Genomic DNA, 17,500 nt, shown 5'->3' with positions numbered 1-17,500 from the left:
ATAATTTATCTACATAGTATATTACAAATATGTTTTAATGTTGTTAATTGCTGTTAATTCGGGATTTTTTTTCTAGATTTTAGACACAAATTAAATACAAAATATAGAAATAAGAACTGTTGCTGGTAGTATGAATTGAATTTTTAATATCTCCCCTTATATCATTCTTAAATGCCCCATTCTTATTTTAGCGGCAGTCTTTCTTGGAATTCAATTATCACAACTTAGAGTGATGGATATCAAGTTTATCTATTTACTTAAAACGTAATATTAATACTGTTTCTGTTATTTTTGTCTTGTCTGAATGTAGATATACTTACGTAATTTGTTCTCTCAATAAAAATCACTTGTGTTTAATAACGATGATTGAAGACATTTTTTTCTTTTTTATCTATTCATGTCTTTTTTTTCACAAACACTTCACCAATTCATTGCTGCTTGAAATATTTTGCACTAGAAAGTACGTTTAATAAAAACAATCATTAACTTTTTCATTAAAGACTTAATAATTAATTGTGTTTCTAAGAAAAGCAAATGTCATCTTATTTTCTTAGAAAAAACAAAAATTGCCATTGCCATTACAAACAAGAAAGTAAATATTAACTTTTTTTTTACTTAATGGAAAAAACAATGCACTCTCTTCCTTCGTTAGGTACGAGGCTCTAGGTCAAGCAGCATTTAGATTTGCAAATTAACTTGAATGATTGAATTAATAGCAAACTGTAACTAGGGATTTACTGTATATAACTTCCATTTTTTTTTTTTTTTTTTTGGTATGTTTTATAAACAAACCATCATCATTTTAACGGAAAGAACATATATTGCAGCATCAGTTGAAATTTATCATTATTTTAGTTTTGATTTTGTAGCACCCTTTATAAAATGTATTTCCATAAACTTGTATTCATTCTGGTTTTATTGATAACAGGTAAAGTTCGTCTGGAAAGTCAACAGCAGCAGAGGAACTAAAGAATTATCTTCCACTACGTACACTAGTAATGGGAGAATGAGTACTCTGACCTACAAACCGAGTGAATATTCGTTGGCCAACGATCAGTATGGAGTTGTGCTGTGCCATGGAATCAACAAACTGGGCACTCAAGAAAAGCCGTGCATGTTCTTTATCAGTCCAGCAGGTAAAGTAAACCAAAGATTAGACTGAGATAGTATGTAGTCAAATAGGTAATTTATACGTTTTCAGTGTTTTAGTTAATGGGACTGCCAACGCCAAGTCATTTAGTGCATGTCATGAAATATAAGAAGAGGATGGGACAAAAATTCGTTCACTAGAAGCCAACACCATTAAGCAGCTTTAGGTCAACCCACTTAATAGGAACTGAATTATGTTACCGCATGAAGTGCCAATAGCGCTGGTTACAAGGGTGTCCTTATGAAAACGAGCGTCTTGTGAAATCGTGTAGACTTGTTGGAGGGAAGACATGTCCCTTATTGGTAGAAGAGAGGCCTCATAAAATTAATGACAATCATACTTTCCCGTAGAATTCCGCAAAGGGAAAATAACAACATTTTAGTTAGTTGGAAGCCCATGTACACCATAAATCTTATTGCTCTGAAAAAGGAAAATACACTGTAATATTAAGTCTTGGTATGAAATATATTGCTGCAGATTTGCCTAAGAAAAGGCTAACTATAATGGCACTTGGTGAAATAAAGATTAAAGGTAGGGTGTATAGAATGGGAGGACGAAGATTGATCTTACGAGATGGGATGGATGGCTCTTATACTGCAGGGAAGGTTCTATGTTAGGTTAATGATCATATTGGTAAGATTAGAACTGTGTCTGGCTGGGCTTGGAGAACGTGAAAGGTTAAGAGAGAAAGAAAGATATTGATTGATTGATTTGAGGTTTTCTGGCAACCAGACATCTAAGGTCATTGACGCCGAAAAAGAAAGAGATAGCATTGTAGATAGGTATGGCATATTTTTAGTAAATAAGAATGGTACATATTTTGTGGGAATGTGTTTGAATTGAGCTGATTATTGGAAATATATATCTAATGAAAATATTCTCAAATATACTTATGGGAGGACAAAAGAAATAGGGGTTGAGGACAAAAGAAATAGGGGTTGAGGAGTTTCTGTTCGGTGCTCAGGGAATGGTAGAGCAAGTTGTAAGAAGTAGGCCTATGTATGAGACAAAGGGTGGCTGGAATTATACCAGATCATTATTTCGTTGAATGGAAATAAGAGAAAGATAGAAGTTTGGTTGGAGAGGAAAGCGGGAATGGGCTTAAGAATGTGATTAAACCTAATGAGTTTCATTGAAATGAAATGAGAGAAGCATTTGGGAATAAAATTGCTAAAGAAGATAAGGATAGAGAGAGAGAATTATAAAGATCATAAGAATGTAAACATTTGAGGATTGGAAATAGGGAAGAGAAACTGCAAAAGTTAGTCATAAAGTTTGGAAGCGCATCGTGAGAAACAAGTTAGACATACTGCTTTACGAGAAACAAGGTAGAGATAAAATGAGTTTGGTAATTGTACGAGGGTAAAATCAAAACCAGGAAGATGGGAGCAATAAATGTTACTTTGAATGTTGGAAGGTTGGAAACGGTGGATTTTTACAGGTATTCTATGGTAAATGTAATAAACGATGGTAAGATCAGAGAAGATTTTAGTCGCAGAACAAATAAAGCAAAGAAAGTAGTAGAGGGTGACCGTAAAAAAATACCTTTGAAAACCTTGTTTTTAATGTTTGAAGAGACTTTTAAATCAATTCTCTATATAGAATTATTATTGATGCCTTACGTACACACAAATAAAAGGTATCAGCGGTTGAAATGCATACTTGTAAATATGTGGTGCATTGAAGGTTGAAATAGTAACAAATATGGTGATACATTGAAGTGATATAATGATTTTGAGGTGGTTTGATCATGTGGAAGGAATGAAAGACGAAAATTATGAGGTATTAGGAGTGATAAGAAAGACATGGAAGGTGTTGTATATGTGGAGCGTAGTAAGTGAAGGAAAGAAGGGGCCTTGATGTTCTAGAATCTCTGTGTGCGAAATAGAGGTAGTTGGTGCAGTGTGCCTGAGAAATTCGACGTATTGCTAATGACCCTTTTTGTATATGTGTGAAGTTGCTAATATCGGGGAAGGCTTTTGAAAAGAGGGCCCATCCATGATTCGCTAGTTAATTATCAACTTGTGTGTGTGAAATTGATGTTAAAGACTTTTCTAATTATTTACAACTTTTATAAAACTGTGCATGAACGTTTATGTTTATAGAGATTGTAGAGGTATAGCTGAGCCAACAAAGAGGAGAATATTCCTAATAATAAAACAAAGTACAGTACGAAATATCTCCAAAGGTTATGGTGGACCTTATTTTTATTTCAAGTCGCATTGAAGATAATCATTTCCCCTTCGGGGATAGTTTTAATCCCCTTCATTGTAACTGTCAGGGTTAGTCATTTATTCTGGCGCACTGTTTTAATTAAGGAGTAACTATTTAATTTGCATTATTTCCCTGGCAATTCTCTCTCCCTTTCATACATTAACATAAAGAGACCATCTTAATAATATTTGAATTGCTAATTACCGATCATTTGATTCTCTTACCTCTTTTAAATCTTATCTTAATTTTTATTTATGAATTGTACGGTAACCACAATTTCTATATCAAAGTTAGTTTTGATATTTAGTCATTTAATATCTTCAATGTTTATCTACAACTTATTTTTCATATCATTTGCCACTGATACATCGCTTGTTACTAGTCTTAAGGTCCACTCTAGTACGTGTGCCATAAAAATCCACGAATATCCTTTTGAGTAATCCTGCTAATGCGAATTGCCTTTTTTGCGGAGATAATTGGGTCTACGGTCCCTCTTTCCTTTGTCAGTAATGCTGATCATCTGGTTATGAAATAACAATACCGTAAAGAAAGCCTGTGCTTTATAAAAACTTATTTCTGTGTTATATATATATATATATATGTATATATATATTTATATATATATATGTATGTATATATTTATATATATATATATATATATATATATATATATATATATATATATATATGTATATATATATATATATATATATATATATTTAGTGTATATATATGATTATACACTATATATCTTCTCTCTCTCTCTCTCTCTCTCTCTCTCTCTCTCTCTCTCTCTCTCTCTCTCTCTCTCTCTCTCTCTCTCTCTCTCTCTCTCTCTATATATATATATATATATATATATATATATATATATATATATATATATATTATATATATATATATATATATATATATATATATATATATACATATATATAGACATATATATATATACATATATATATATATATATAGATATATGAACACATTTACTTCAAATAGGCAATATTATATTTTTTCCTGATTCTTGCTTGCAAGAAAAATCATTAGACGTTTAGTTACTATGAAAGTTTAAGACTATTTTGCAGTGTGCTTCGTCCGCAATATCATCGAAATCAAAATAAAAGCTAGCATAGATTTTCCAATTTCTGAAGGAATTCTGGTAACTCCACCCATATTTATAATTGAGTAATCGCATGAAATATTATGCAGATTGTTTTTTCTGGAAATTATCATTTGTGATCCTTAAAATCCTATAATGATGATTTGACTGATGTTAATCTCTGACTCAGGAGCCTGAGTCTTCAACTTTAGATTCGTTGGTAGAAGAATTCAAGAAACCCGTAATGTTTATTGAATTGGAATTTATTATAATAATTTCATGCCGCCTTGTTGGGCTTTATTCTTTTATGTGGTGGTTGAAAATATTTTCCATGTTTCCTGTGCAAAGTTATATGTTTAGGACTTTTGTTTCTTATTTTGTTGGTATTTTGCACTGTTTAGTTTTAAATTTTCATGCACAGGCCTTTTTTTCAATCTTTCCAGAAAATTTGTTTTTCATGTAAAGTGTCATTCAGGAAGGGAGAATCTATGCTATAGTATTGGTATTTTTCAAAATATAGGAAGAAAAAAGGGAACAGCAAGTCTCTGTTTTAAGAGAACTAGTTGTGAATAAAACGGAATATCTGTAGTCTGTGGATACCAATTATTTTAGAAGTCATGCTGAGAATTGTGAAAGTGTTTCAAAGTTCTAGCAAAGAAAGATTTTGCTTTTACCTTCTTTTTCAAAAATAGTAGGAAGAGAGATGTAAATTTAATTTATGAATATATAATCTAATGTAAATAGCGCGATGAAGGTAGGAAATTATGGGATGGAAATTACCTGGAAGGTAGTATTAGTAGTAGTAGTGGTACAGAAAAGCAGAGAGAAGGACTCGATTGAAACATGAGATGAAGTACATATTCAATAATAGTATTGCTCCATCGAACATCATTGCATATGGTGGTGCCAAAAGGTATGCTGTCGTCCACCCTTCTGTTCGAACCTCTCGTCATCAACATCACAGAAGAGTGGCCTGGTAAAAAATTGCTTTAGTTCGTAAGACCTAAAAAACTGTAGTAGACAAGACTACAAGAATGTCCAAAATTTTACATAAAATGACAGGTTAGGAGAGACACCTGTAATTGTTGCAGACGATTGTTAGACAAACCACATTTCATAAAGTTCCTCAAATTTATGATCTGTGAGATTGAGACACAGTGTTCCTCACTTTGTACAGTTTAAAAACTTCGCAAAACATGTGAGCAAGCCCGCATCTAAAGCATATAATATTTAGTAAGATGTCTGTCAATTCTCTGCAATTTTTATTTCTTTTTAAGAAATATGTATTATACATAATTCAATTTGCATGTAATGACGACAGAATTAGCTTCAGAATCTGTAGTTTATATTCAAGTATAGGAATAAATTGGTCATAAATAAGAGTTCATCTACTGCAGGTGTTTCAATAGAGCAAAAACGTTCACCCCTTTTCTTAATAGTACATTCACTCAAGATTATCAATGTTACTTCAATCTGAATAGGTGTATAGAAATCCAATCAGAACAGAGTCATAGTGTCTGTGTTGTTAATCAGGACGGTGTTATGAGAAATTGGAAGTGCAATAGTCTGTTGATTTGCCATCTGCTTTTTTTAAATCAAGAATAACTTTTCTCCAACCAAAAGAATTTAAAGTTATGTTTTGGCTTAAAAACTAGAACGGTTTTCCTGGCCAACAAATCTCTCGTTCAGTTCAGCAGAATAAAATGAATCCTTAAAAGGAACTCAAGGCTTTTTCTAATTTGTACACGGGCTCATAACCTCTGACATTTCGTTTCCAAATGCTTTTGGTTGGGCATCTCACATCAGAGTTATCGATACGCTAACTGTCCTTGTATTTTATTCAATTCAGCTATCTCCTTTAAAGGAAATTCTACCTCGCGGCAAACTAAATGAAAATGTGAATATGAATAAATGGAAAACGAAAAGAAAAAAAATATGTAGATTAATAAGTTTTTTTTTTTATTTTGTACTTGAACAAGTATTTGGAATGAAATTCTGGAGTTAGTCGGTACCATGAAATATCGGTAAAAGTGAAAAGATGGATCCAAGAGTAATTTAGTTGTTTGTGTCATGTAGAGAGAATTGAATTTAAGAGGGCATAACTAGGAAAGCTATTAGCGAAATAAAAAACGTAGGACGTATTCGGGTGGTCACTTGTCAAAAGTATCGAAATGATTGGGTCTTGATGTTAAAGAACAACTAGGTTTATACTAGCAGAGGTGAATAGAACTGTGTATATAAAGGGGTTCATTATGCATCTGACAAATCTACATAAGTAGTCTACACGAAGAGAGTAACGATATGGAAGTATGCCGTACAAGGCATTCCTTCTTGATTTGGCAATTAAAGAAAGAACTTAGAAATATGCAGTATCCTAATTAAATGCCCCAAAAAGCCCCCGCAGAAAGAAAAAAGGGAATGAAAGTTCATCAGCTAAAAGCATCTTAAATAGGACATTAATGAAAACGGGAATGTAGAGGAAAACAGTAAATGACCTTCCTTTAATTATGGTAATTTAATCAACTACTTGGCAATATTCTGAATATATAAATGGAAGAAGTGAAATGGAACGAAAAAAAAAAAAAAAAACCACAATAATATAAGTGAACAAATTTACCAATTATGATGCCTTGCAGTGAAAAGAAAATTCTCTGCCAAAGTAATGATTTTTATCGCTTTGTTTCTAACTTCTTTTCAGGATCCCCAGAGAAACCCAAGTCTTGTACCTTGAAGAACCAAAAGTGCCACCTCTCTTTATGTGTCTTGCACTCCTGGACAGAATGGAGGATTGAAACAACACTTCATTGCGACGGTTAGTGTAGCTAAAGATTATAAAATTTCTTTTTCTTCGATTCTTTGGTACTTCATATTTTATACCAATAACATGTTAAAAAATTATCATTGTTTCACGATGAATTATGTTTTTTTCTTTTATTTTTGGTAACTTTTTATGACGCATTCTTACTAGATCTATATAGTCACATAATGTAATCTTCAGAGAAAGGGGAGATTGTAGTGATTATGCTATTAATATTCTCAAGAGAAAGTTTAAATACTTTTTAGGGGCTCATCAATTTGCTGGGATACCAGCGCTAAGATCTTTTAATGATTGGCCAAACTTGGGTGAGGTTATTTTTTGACATTCTTCCCAGCATGATTGCTAAGTTACAGGAAGAAGGTTGGAAGATCTTTCCCTTCTTTCTTTTCTTTCTTTCTTTTTTTTATTTTTTCTTTTTTTTTTGTCTTCTACTTATTTAAATTTTCTGACATGAGGATTTAGATCAGGCTGGTGAACACATCATAAATTAAGATTGCACAAAAATCTGATAATTGCTTCGATCAAGTATTGTCAGACTTCCCTGTTACAGTATAACCAATAAGGTTATCCTTCTCTTTAAGACTGAACAGGTTATCCTTGATTTATAGATAATCTTTAATCTGTATATATATATATATATATATATATATATATATATATATATATATATATATATATATATATATATATCTATATATATATATATATATATATATATATATATATGTATATATATAGATATATATATATAAATATAGATATATATATAAATATATATATAATATATATATTATATATATATATATAATATATATCATTATATATATATATACATACATATATATATATATATATATATATATATATATATATATATATATATATATATGTTTATAATGAATAGACAATGTCATAGTAACGTCTAAAAAACCAAGATAGTTCCTCTCTGGACAGACTGTCCTGCAGATAGTTTTCAGGATTAACAGCACCAATAAGACATTGTCCATTCATTATAAACTTATAGTAACATGCCCAAGTACGATATATATATATATGCATAACGGTATGCTATATGTTTTATATAATGTAATGTGCATTACATATATGTAAATATATACAGTCGATCCTCCTTTATCGCGGGTTGTATATTTGCGGTTTCGGTTTTACACGACAAAAAAACAAGGCAATACCTATTATATGAGAATTTTCATAATCGCCAACAAAATTCACGCTGCGATGCTTTCAAATAGCCCGCACTCCTTTTAGGCCAGGAGCACACTAGCGACCCTGTGGCTCCAACAAAGCCACAGCATCTTGTGGCGGGGGATGTGGTCTCCCATAGGTTTCCATTGTTTTCAAGTTTTGCCGCGAAAACTAGCGACTGTGGCTCTCTGTCGCTCATCCCCGCCACAGGCGTGGCGTGGCTTTGAAAACAATCGAAACTTATGGGAGACCACATCCCCGCCACACGATGCTGTGGCTTTGTGGGCGCCACAGAGTCGCTAGTGTGCTCCCGGCCTTACACTGGGAGTGCTGCGTGCCACTACCTATCTTTCCACCCAGTCTGGTCCTAGCTCTCTGTACAGTGTATATCCATTTACTGAGGTAAAAAATTACAGCTATATTTGAAATACACCAGTTTTTTATTAAACTGATGTTTCACTGAACTGTATCAAATAATACCTGTAAGAATATAGAGAAATATAATCTTATGCATTGTTTACATTCAAATCAGCTGATCAACCCTGTGTAATCCGTCATTAACCTCAATTTTCGGATAAAAATAACTGCCTTATTATTAAGGCATGCTACCGAAAGATATTTAATATTTACTAAAAGAAACAACTGTTACTTGATCTGTCATTTTCCAATTAGCATACTAATTTCAATAGTTTTATTTGAAATATTTCTCTCATATTTTATTTACTTGCACTGTTGCATTGAATCACATAACGTTAACCATAGTTTCATTCATATAGCCGATGCACGATATTTTATGCACGATATTTTATAGTTTTCAGCTCTGTAGTGCTTGATTATAAAGCTTGGAAAATTATTTATTATGGCTCTGTCAGTGAGTATTCGACAGAGACTTTGCAAAGATACAAAGATGAAATTTGTTACAGAGAGAGAGAGAGAGAGAGAGAGAGAGAGAGAGAGAGAGAGAGAGAGAGAGAGAGGAGAGAGAGAGAGAGAGAGAGAGAGAGGTACCTGGCATATGTAGATGTACGTGTGCTCAATGTTTTTATCGTGATCAATAGTTTTTTTCATATGTACAGTAAATTAAACCATTCCACAATCTAAATCAAATTTATTTACTGCGTTATGCTGTATGCTTTACCCTGTAGTACATTACGGTACTAATTTACAAACAAATAATTCAATAGTGTACACTATATCAGAAATGGATCACATCAATTCCGATGAGATCCATTTCTGATGTCATAGTGTACAGCATAATTTACAGTAAGCTATTTTATTGTTGGGTTGACCTAATATTTACCGTAAATGTAATGCATTTGACTACACAGTGTGTTTTGTGTGATGTAGATGTACAGGTAGAGAGAGAGAGAGAGAGAGAGAGAGAGAGAGAGAGAGAGAGAGAGAGAGAGAGAGAGAGAGAGAGAGAGAGATTATACTGTAATGAGAGCTATAAATGTATTATATGAAAATTATGATAGCTTATAACACATCAGTGTTTATGTAATACTATGTTAACTATATATAGTAAATGTTCTGAGTAAATTAAGAAATAATATAAACAATACTTTTTGTTATTGATTCGTATGTGCATCAGCTGATCTGATCACAGCACCCAAAATACTTAATTTTTCAAAATACACCAAAAATTCAAAACAAAAGTACATAAGTGTTTTATTAAAGCACAATTAACTATTTAAATAATCTAAATTTTCTAGAATGCAATAATGCTTCCTAAACAAAATCGGATAGTTTAAGCTATGAGAGAGAGAGAGAGAGAGAGAGAGAGAGAGAGAGAGAGAGAGAGAGACAGAGAGAGACAGAGAGAGAGGAGAGAGAGAGAGAGAGAGAGAGAGAGAGAGAGAGAGAGAGAGTGTGTTGAATAGTAATCGAATGCACTTTTTTTGTTTCTTTCTTTAAAAGAAACATTTATTATCGAAATATTAATATTTTTAGTTTATAAAATAAGCCTTATTTCTGTTTAAGAAAGCATAGACATACTGTAGCATACTGCACAAGAGACGACATATAAAAGGAGTTGCGTCATGCTTCAAGAAAACACGTGGGCTACTCGGGTCGTCTGAACAAAAACACCTAACACTTACTGTAAGTACAGTTAGCTGTACTTAAGTGATATTACTGTACATATATTACAGTAATATACACTACAATATCAGTGAGTATTAGATTATAGTTTTACTAGATTGGAACAACTTTTGTTATACAGGACAATAATGGGATGATGACGACTTGGTAAAGATTTACTATAGCACAATACTGTACTGTAACCTTACTGTGTCCAGTACATTGTGTACATATGTGAAAATTTACTGTATACTGTACATATAGTTATAAACAGTGGGGAAACCAAATTAAAAGAATATTAGGCTGTATTTACTGTGTTGATCACCAGCTTGCACACCTGCTCGTGGCAAGGGCAGTGACTTTAGGTTAGAAGTTAGCTCACCCTAGTGGAATACTTATTCGCAAAAATTACCCTATTCCCTTATTGCACCTATCTGTAACCTAATTACCACGATAGAAGGAGGGCCGACTTTATATATATATATATATATATATATATATATATATATATATATATATATATATATATATATATATATATTCATATATATATATATATATATATATATATATATATATATATATATATATATATATATTTATATATAGTGTGTATTATACATATGTTTCATATGTATGTTATATGTATTGAGTGTATTATAGATTATATGTATATTATATATATATAATATATATATATATATATATATATATATATATATATATATATATATATATATATATATTTACATATATATATTTACATATATATAAATATATATATATATATATATATATATATATATATATATATATTTACATATATAAATATATATATATATATATATATATATATATATATATATATATATATATATATATATATATATATATATATATTTTGCAGTAATAAGTCAGTTTTGTATACAAGCATTACATCGGTCTCCGAGGAAAAATTTCCTTCCATATGCACATTTTTGGTGAACAAAAATTAATGAGAATGATACAAAATCAATCAAGCGGTCCCCATACACTGCTTGAATAGTTTTCGTGTGGTTTCTACCAATTTCCTTGTTGTCTTAAAGAAAAGACAAAATCAGTCTTCTGTAGATAAGTTTCTTGTCAAATTTGATGCAAGAGTAAAAAAAATTGACCACCCACCGTCCACATAAAGTAAATTAAGTTATTCAGTGATGAAAGTGATCATCATACAAGAGAGAGAACTCGCAATATTTTCCCCTAAATTCTATTGGAGAGAGATTCTCCCTCCAAGCAGAAACCTCCTCTTCCCCTCTTCCCTCGTCTTCCTCGCGACAACCACAGCTCTCCTCAAAGGAAAAGTGCGAGTTAATTTTTCTAGATTTCTATGTTTATTGTGACTTATTGTTCAGTAATTTTAGCCGTTTTGGGGTTATAATTTCTATCTATATAACATTACAAAATTTAAAAATGAGTGTATACGTGTATTTATGTATATATAGAAACAGTAAGGGGAATTTCATGTATTTCTTATCTGAAAATTTTTTATAGGATTACAAACAGTAGGACAGGGAATTCCACTTTTAAATGTTAAAGCATTTTGTATTTTTATAATAAACCGAAAACGAAATACACAAAAAGGGTAATTTGTTCCCGTATTTGCAGAACGTTATTGTTCTTAGTTTGCATGAATGTCAATAACAATAGTAATATTAATAATGCTTTATCCGACGGTACACCGTTATAATTTTTTAAACAATGTAATTCTTTAGAAAATAAATTGGTATTCTATGAGCCTTAAATATTAAACTTTTGTAATTTAGCCAAATAAATCTTTCCAAAATATTAGAAGTTACTTTTATGAGAAGAATATTTAAGAGTTCGAAATAGAAAATATTTTAAAATTCAGATAAAGGAGTCGTAAAGGTTCTTTGGGTTAAATGCAACTAAAACCTCTGTTTCTAGGAAATGCCTCGAGTGAAGTGCATTAGACGTGATGAAGCAATTATAGCATTTTAGCAAAATCTTTTAAGAACTCATTGCAGCTATATAAGTACTTTCAAGAAATGAAGTTGAGAAGATATTGCATTCTATTACATTTTCACAACAAATAATAATGACAGACGATTTAATTTGACCTAAATTTTCAAGATTAAGAGACTGACCTTCATATGATAAAATAAAAATAAAAAGTCTTGACTCCATGCTGGTAGTAAATGCCCCTAAATGAGCAAATGAGCATCCTCTCTTGGAGCCACTGAAATTCCCAGTTTCAGTCCTGCAGCATGCATGGAAAAGTGAATGATTACCTACTTGCCACTCTGTGGAAACTAGTCCACAAATATGTTGGTGGCATAGATTTGTATTTCAGAAACCTGTATATTAACCATTTCAATCTCGCCCCTACATGATAAATTTTCACTCAAGCCTTATGTCCCTATTTTTGGAAGTCTTTCTAAACTCGGCATAAAAGTTATTACCGCGAAGAAAGAAAAATAATTATTATCTATTTATATGCATTTACTTTCCATTGATATATTCTTTGTATTTTTTTTATTATTTATTCGTAAATAATACAAGAAAACGAAGAATATCGGGTGTATATTACGTCCCAGATGTAGATTACGTCATATGGATCTCAAGGGAGTAAAAATATCTGTATGTAAAATTTGTCTTAAGGTATCCAATGTCAATTGTAAAAAGAAACAAAGAATGCTAAATCTTGGTGGTTTTAAATTTAAGAGAATGTGGTGTAGATGTTAAGAAATGTTTAATAATGGAATTATTAAAGAGAAAACTGGATGTTTTACCATTTGTTGAAAACCAAATTAAATGGCATCTTGCACTGGAAGGAGAAGACAGTATTTTTGTTTGATGTTGCTGAAAGGTTTAGTACTATGGTAGGGGTAGTGGTCATAATCTCATGAAGACTGATGGGATGGATGAAGGAACACAAATATGTAAAGTTAAGGTTAAATGTATAAACGCAGAGAGGGGTTGAAATGGAATTGATCATAGTTAGTGTACATCGCTGGGGAATAAAACAAAATGAGTTAGGGAAAGTAAATTGTTTTGGTCGATTCGAAATCTGTGCTGGGCTGGTTTAGAATATAAAAAGGTGGTTGTGCTAGGAGATTTGAATGCAAAATTAGGTGACTGAAAGATCTACCATTATAATATAATTAGGTATGTAGCAGCTCGTGAAGTATGAGAATGAAGAGTGTCTAGTGAAAATATTTCAGTTGAAAATAGGTGAGTTTTGGAGAGAAATATTAATAAGTAAAATTGATAGAGAAAATGGTGAGGGAAAAGGTTGGTTAATTATATGTATGCTAATACAGAGTAAATGGAACAGCTAGTTGATGCATGTAATGATTGGAAGAGTAGTGGTTCATCATTTCGTTAATTGTAAACACAGAGCAACTGGAAAGTGTAGAAATATACATGTATATGTAATGAAGACAAGTTAGTTGGATAAAATCAAAGTGGGGGAGAGCATTTAAGAAGAAAAGGTATGAACATTGGGGAGGGGTTAGAGTAATGGAAGATGAAGGAATATGATAGGGTCATGGAAGCAGGAGCAGAGGATTTTTGGATATTAGAGGGAATGCAAATAATGATATTGTTACATGTACATTAGATTTATTTAAAAATATTTAATGTTGAGATTAAAACATTGTAATGATTTGTAAATCAAAGGTGTCATTGTATTCTACACAACAGTGTCAGGTAATTTCTCAAGAATTGTCGATGCCACCAGCTTTACTTATTACGTGTTATAGTTCGGCCTGAACTTTCTCGAATCATAAAAAAAACATCTGTCTTGTATACAAAGAATAAGGCCAAAGCATTTAAGGAGAGACTTGCTTCAACCATTGTCCAGTTAAGATTGCTATTATGGAGACATTTTGTGGCACCTGTTGTTACGCTGCATATTTACTTCTATATTTTTTACATCATCACCATCTCTTCCTACGCATATTTACATAAATGGCCTTGGTTAGATTTTGCCTATCATCTCTAGTTTGAGCTTTTATTCAAAACTACTCCTTTCATCATATCCTATTTCATGCTTCTTAATGATTCCACTTTTGGAGACCCATATGGCCTTATAAAGATAGTGTAATTTGTGAGAATAAATGCACGAGATAGGTTAAAGTAGTCAATGTTAACACTAAACCCCTTTTGATTTTATTTAGTTTTAATGTTATAAAGTTTAAAATAAATTGGGTAAATTTCTAATGTCAATAATATGGACTAGTTTGGATTCTTCCCTCAGAAGCAATTAAAATATTCGCATTTGCCAACCATGTTTTTTCAAGAGATGTTTCAGTTAAAGAAACTGAGTCCTGGATGGTTGGTTATAAAAATAAAACGAAAGTGAACTCTGTACAGCAGAAGTGAATGATCCTCATTCACAGGTTGGGCCCAAAGGCAAATTTTAGAATTGGGCTCAAAGGAAAATTTCATAGTATCTTAATGCTCTTACATTATATTTTTTTGCATTTAATACTTGTATGTACTATCCCACGCCAGGGGTAGCCCCCAAACACTGAAGTGGTAGTGGTACCAACAAATCCAATACTGAGAAAAATTAATTGTACTTGAAATTGTGTCATGGTAGACAAACCACACTATTGTAGGTTTCTGACCTGTTGGAGTGGGAGTGTTGGCACTCTAATCCCCTTGTTTAGGATCCTGGATATCCTAGATATCTGTTGTGGGAAGGTTTAACGTAAGTTAATTTCCCAAACTTCATCTTTTTCCGAGGAAGGTCGAGCTTCTTGCCGACGCGAAAGGGCTTCCTTTCTTGAGTGGTCTCCCCCTCAAGTTCCTTGTAAGCGGGCATTAGACTCGTCTATGCCTCGCTTCAGCTCTTCAGAGTTGAACTCCTTGGAGCACCCTGATAGCGATACCCAACAACCACTTGCGGCTGCTACCTCTCTCCACTGTGTCCCTAGGGTGAAACAAGCCTTGATGAGTCTCATGAGACCTAACCCTTTGGGATTATTGCCTTAGGCATCTATTCCCTACGGGATAGTGCTAGTTTTCTCTGATGTTCGCAGGCGATGGCAGCTCACTTATAGATCTCGTTTCCATTTAAGCGCGCACCACCTCCTGCAGAAGTGTGCAAGGCAGCTTGTTCCCTCTTGCTGCTTACCAGGTAATACCCATTACCCAAAGACCAGCAGAGCATTGGAGATCTCGTTCACAGACAATTACTGGCTGCCCACTAGAGTTTGTAACAACCGAACCAGTTGCTGCTCCTCTGGAGCCTCTGACGGTCCTACAGGTTCCTCCTTAAGCCTTGGGGCCCATGGAAGTTCCCCGAAAGAGAGGTCTGTTTCTCACTGCCTCCTTCTCAGCCAAGCTCTGGGGAGCAGTAGGACTTACAGACCCTTTGAAAGAACTGGACCTCAAGAGATCTCCTTTGCCAGTAGACCCAGCAATAATGGCTCTGGCAAGTAACATCACTCGACAGGTTGGCAGCACAACCAGTGCCTTTCTCAAAGGCTGAAGCCGTGTACATGGAGCGAGTTGCAAAGGTTTCTTTTCAAACTGCTTCACGGATTGACTTCTGGTCTGGCTTAGTTATCTGATTGCCACTGATGATTTGACAAAACCAGTTAACAGGAAAGCAATGGATCCCTCTTTACTTTCCAGAGCATAACCTAGCCAATCATTGAACGAATTTGATTTTGAGGCAGCGTGACTTTCATTTCAAAACTCAGCAGGCAAGTACCGAGGAAGTGTTCAAGTTATGCCATTCATTAATGAAAGGTCCTTCCCTGTGTAATCAAAAGACATCGACGCAGTGGAAGAGAACTGGACGAAGGCGAGACATCTTGTTCTTACTTCTCGTTACCCTTTTCTCAGATCGTCAACCAACAAGGACACAGAAAAGGGTCAACGGCTTCTGATTAGTCCTCCGCAAAGAGGCAAGCTCCAAAGAAGTCCTTTCATGGTAGAGGCTGCAAGGATTGAAGAGGTAAAGGTAGAAGACGTGGTTGCTCCCGCAAAGGGGGAGTATTCCTCCTCCCTGTTCACAGGTGGCAGAGATAGGAGTTACACAGGGCCGAACCTTGGACAGTCTCCGTCCTAAGAGCAGGGTACCATATCCCACTCATTCTCTATCTCCCTCCGTTGACTTGTTATCCAGTGATGTCGTGTTCCTTTGCAAAGGGATCAACAAAGGACCTTTCCTTTCAGGCGGAAGTGGAAACCATGTTGGAGATATACACTCTTCAAGAGGTCCTAACCGGATCACCAGGCTTCTACAGTCGGACTCTTTTCTTGTAGAGAAGGCATCTAGAGGCTGGAGACCAGACATAACCTTTCTGCTTTGAACAGGTTTGTTCTGCAAACCTCATCCAAAATAGACACGGCAGATACAGTAAGACATGCTGTCAGACCGAAAAACTTCATGATAACACTAGATCCCATCCTACCCATTGTTAAGGAAGTACTTAAGGTTCATCCTTTATGACTAGATAAACCAGTTCAATGTGTGCTTAGGACTCTCTGCAGCACCACAAGTGTTCATGAAAGTCTTCACTCTAGTATCAAACAGGGCGCACGCTGATGGGATTCATCTGTTATGCTACCTAGATGACTGGTTGATTCTAACAGACCATGTGCAGACAATTTTCTTACACTGACAGTCTTATAGCATTTTGTCATGATCTAGGGATTGTGGTAAACCACGAGAAGTCGTCTCTGCAACCATCTCAAAGTCTGGTACATCTCTTAAGGGTGTGGCACATCCCTCCCTGAAGTGAGGCAAGCTACAAGCTCACTTGTGGTAAAACTCTTCTTAGTATCAGCAGTGAAAGGCTACCGCTCGGCTTTGAGCTTTGTCTTTAGACTGAACGTAGTTAACATTGCCTCTTTAAAAGAATTCTCTCTACTGTTACGAAGTTTTTATCTTACTTGCCCCTCAGTCGGAAATTAA

The 17,500-nt window shown here is 33.6% G+C and overlaps 1 protein-coding gene across 1 annotated transcript in view; it reads left to right on the top strand.

Annotated features, from left to right (window-relative positions):
* The window catches only part of LOC137643275 (protein turtle-like), a 701,767-nt gene that overhangs the window by 599,976 nt on the left and 84,291 nt on the right, over positions 1 to 17,500 (top strand). Inside the window, 3 exon segments of the mRNA XM_068376115.1 lie at positions 929 to 1,136; positions 7,165 to 7,205; positions 7,207 to 7,278. Of these exon segments, the coding sequence (XP_068232216.1) occupies positions 929 to 1,136; positions 7,165 to 7,205; positions 7,207 to 7,278 (321 nt within the window).

This window comes from Palaemon carinicauda, chromosome 6 (genome assembly GCF_036898095.1).
Source record: "Palaemon carinicauda isolate YSFRI2023 chromosome 6, ASM3689809v2, whole genome shotgun sequence".
In the NCBI taxonomy this organism is placed as follows: Eukaryota; Metazoa; Arthropoda; class Malacostraca; order Decapoda; family Palaemonidae; genus Palaemon; species Palaemon carinicauda.
Note: the sequence above shows the minus strand (reverse complement) of the source record. Positions and strands in the feature narration are given on the sequence as shown.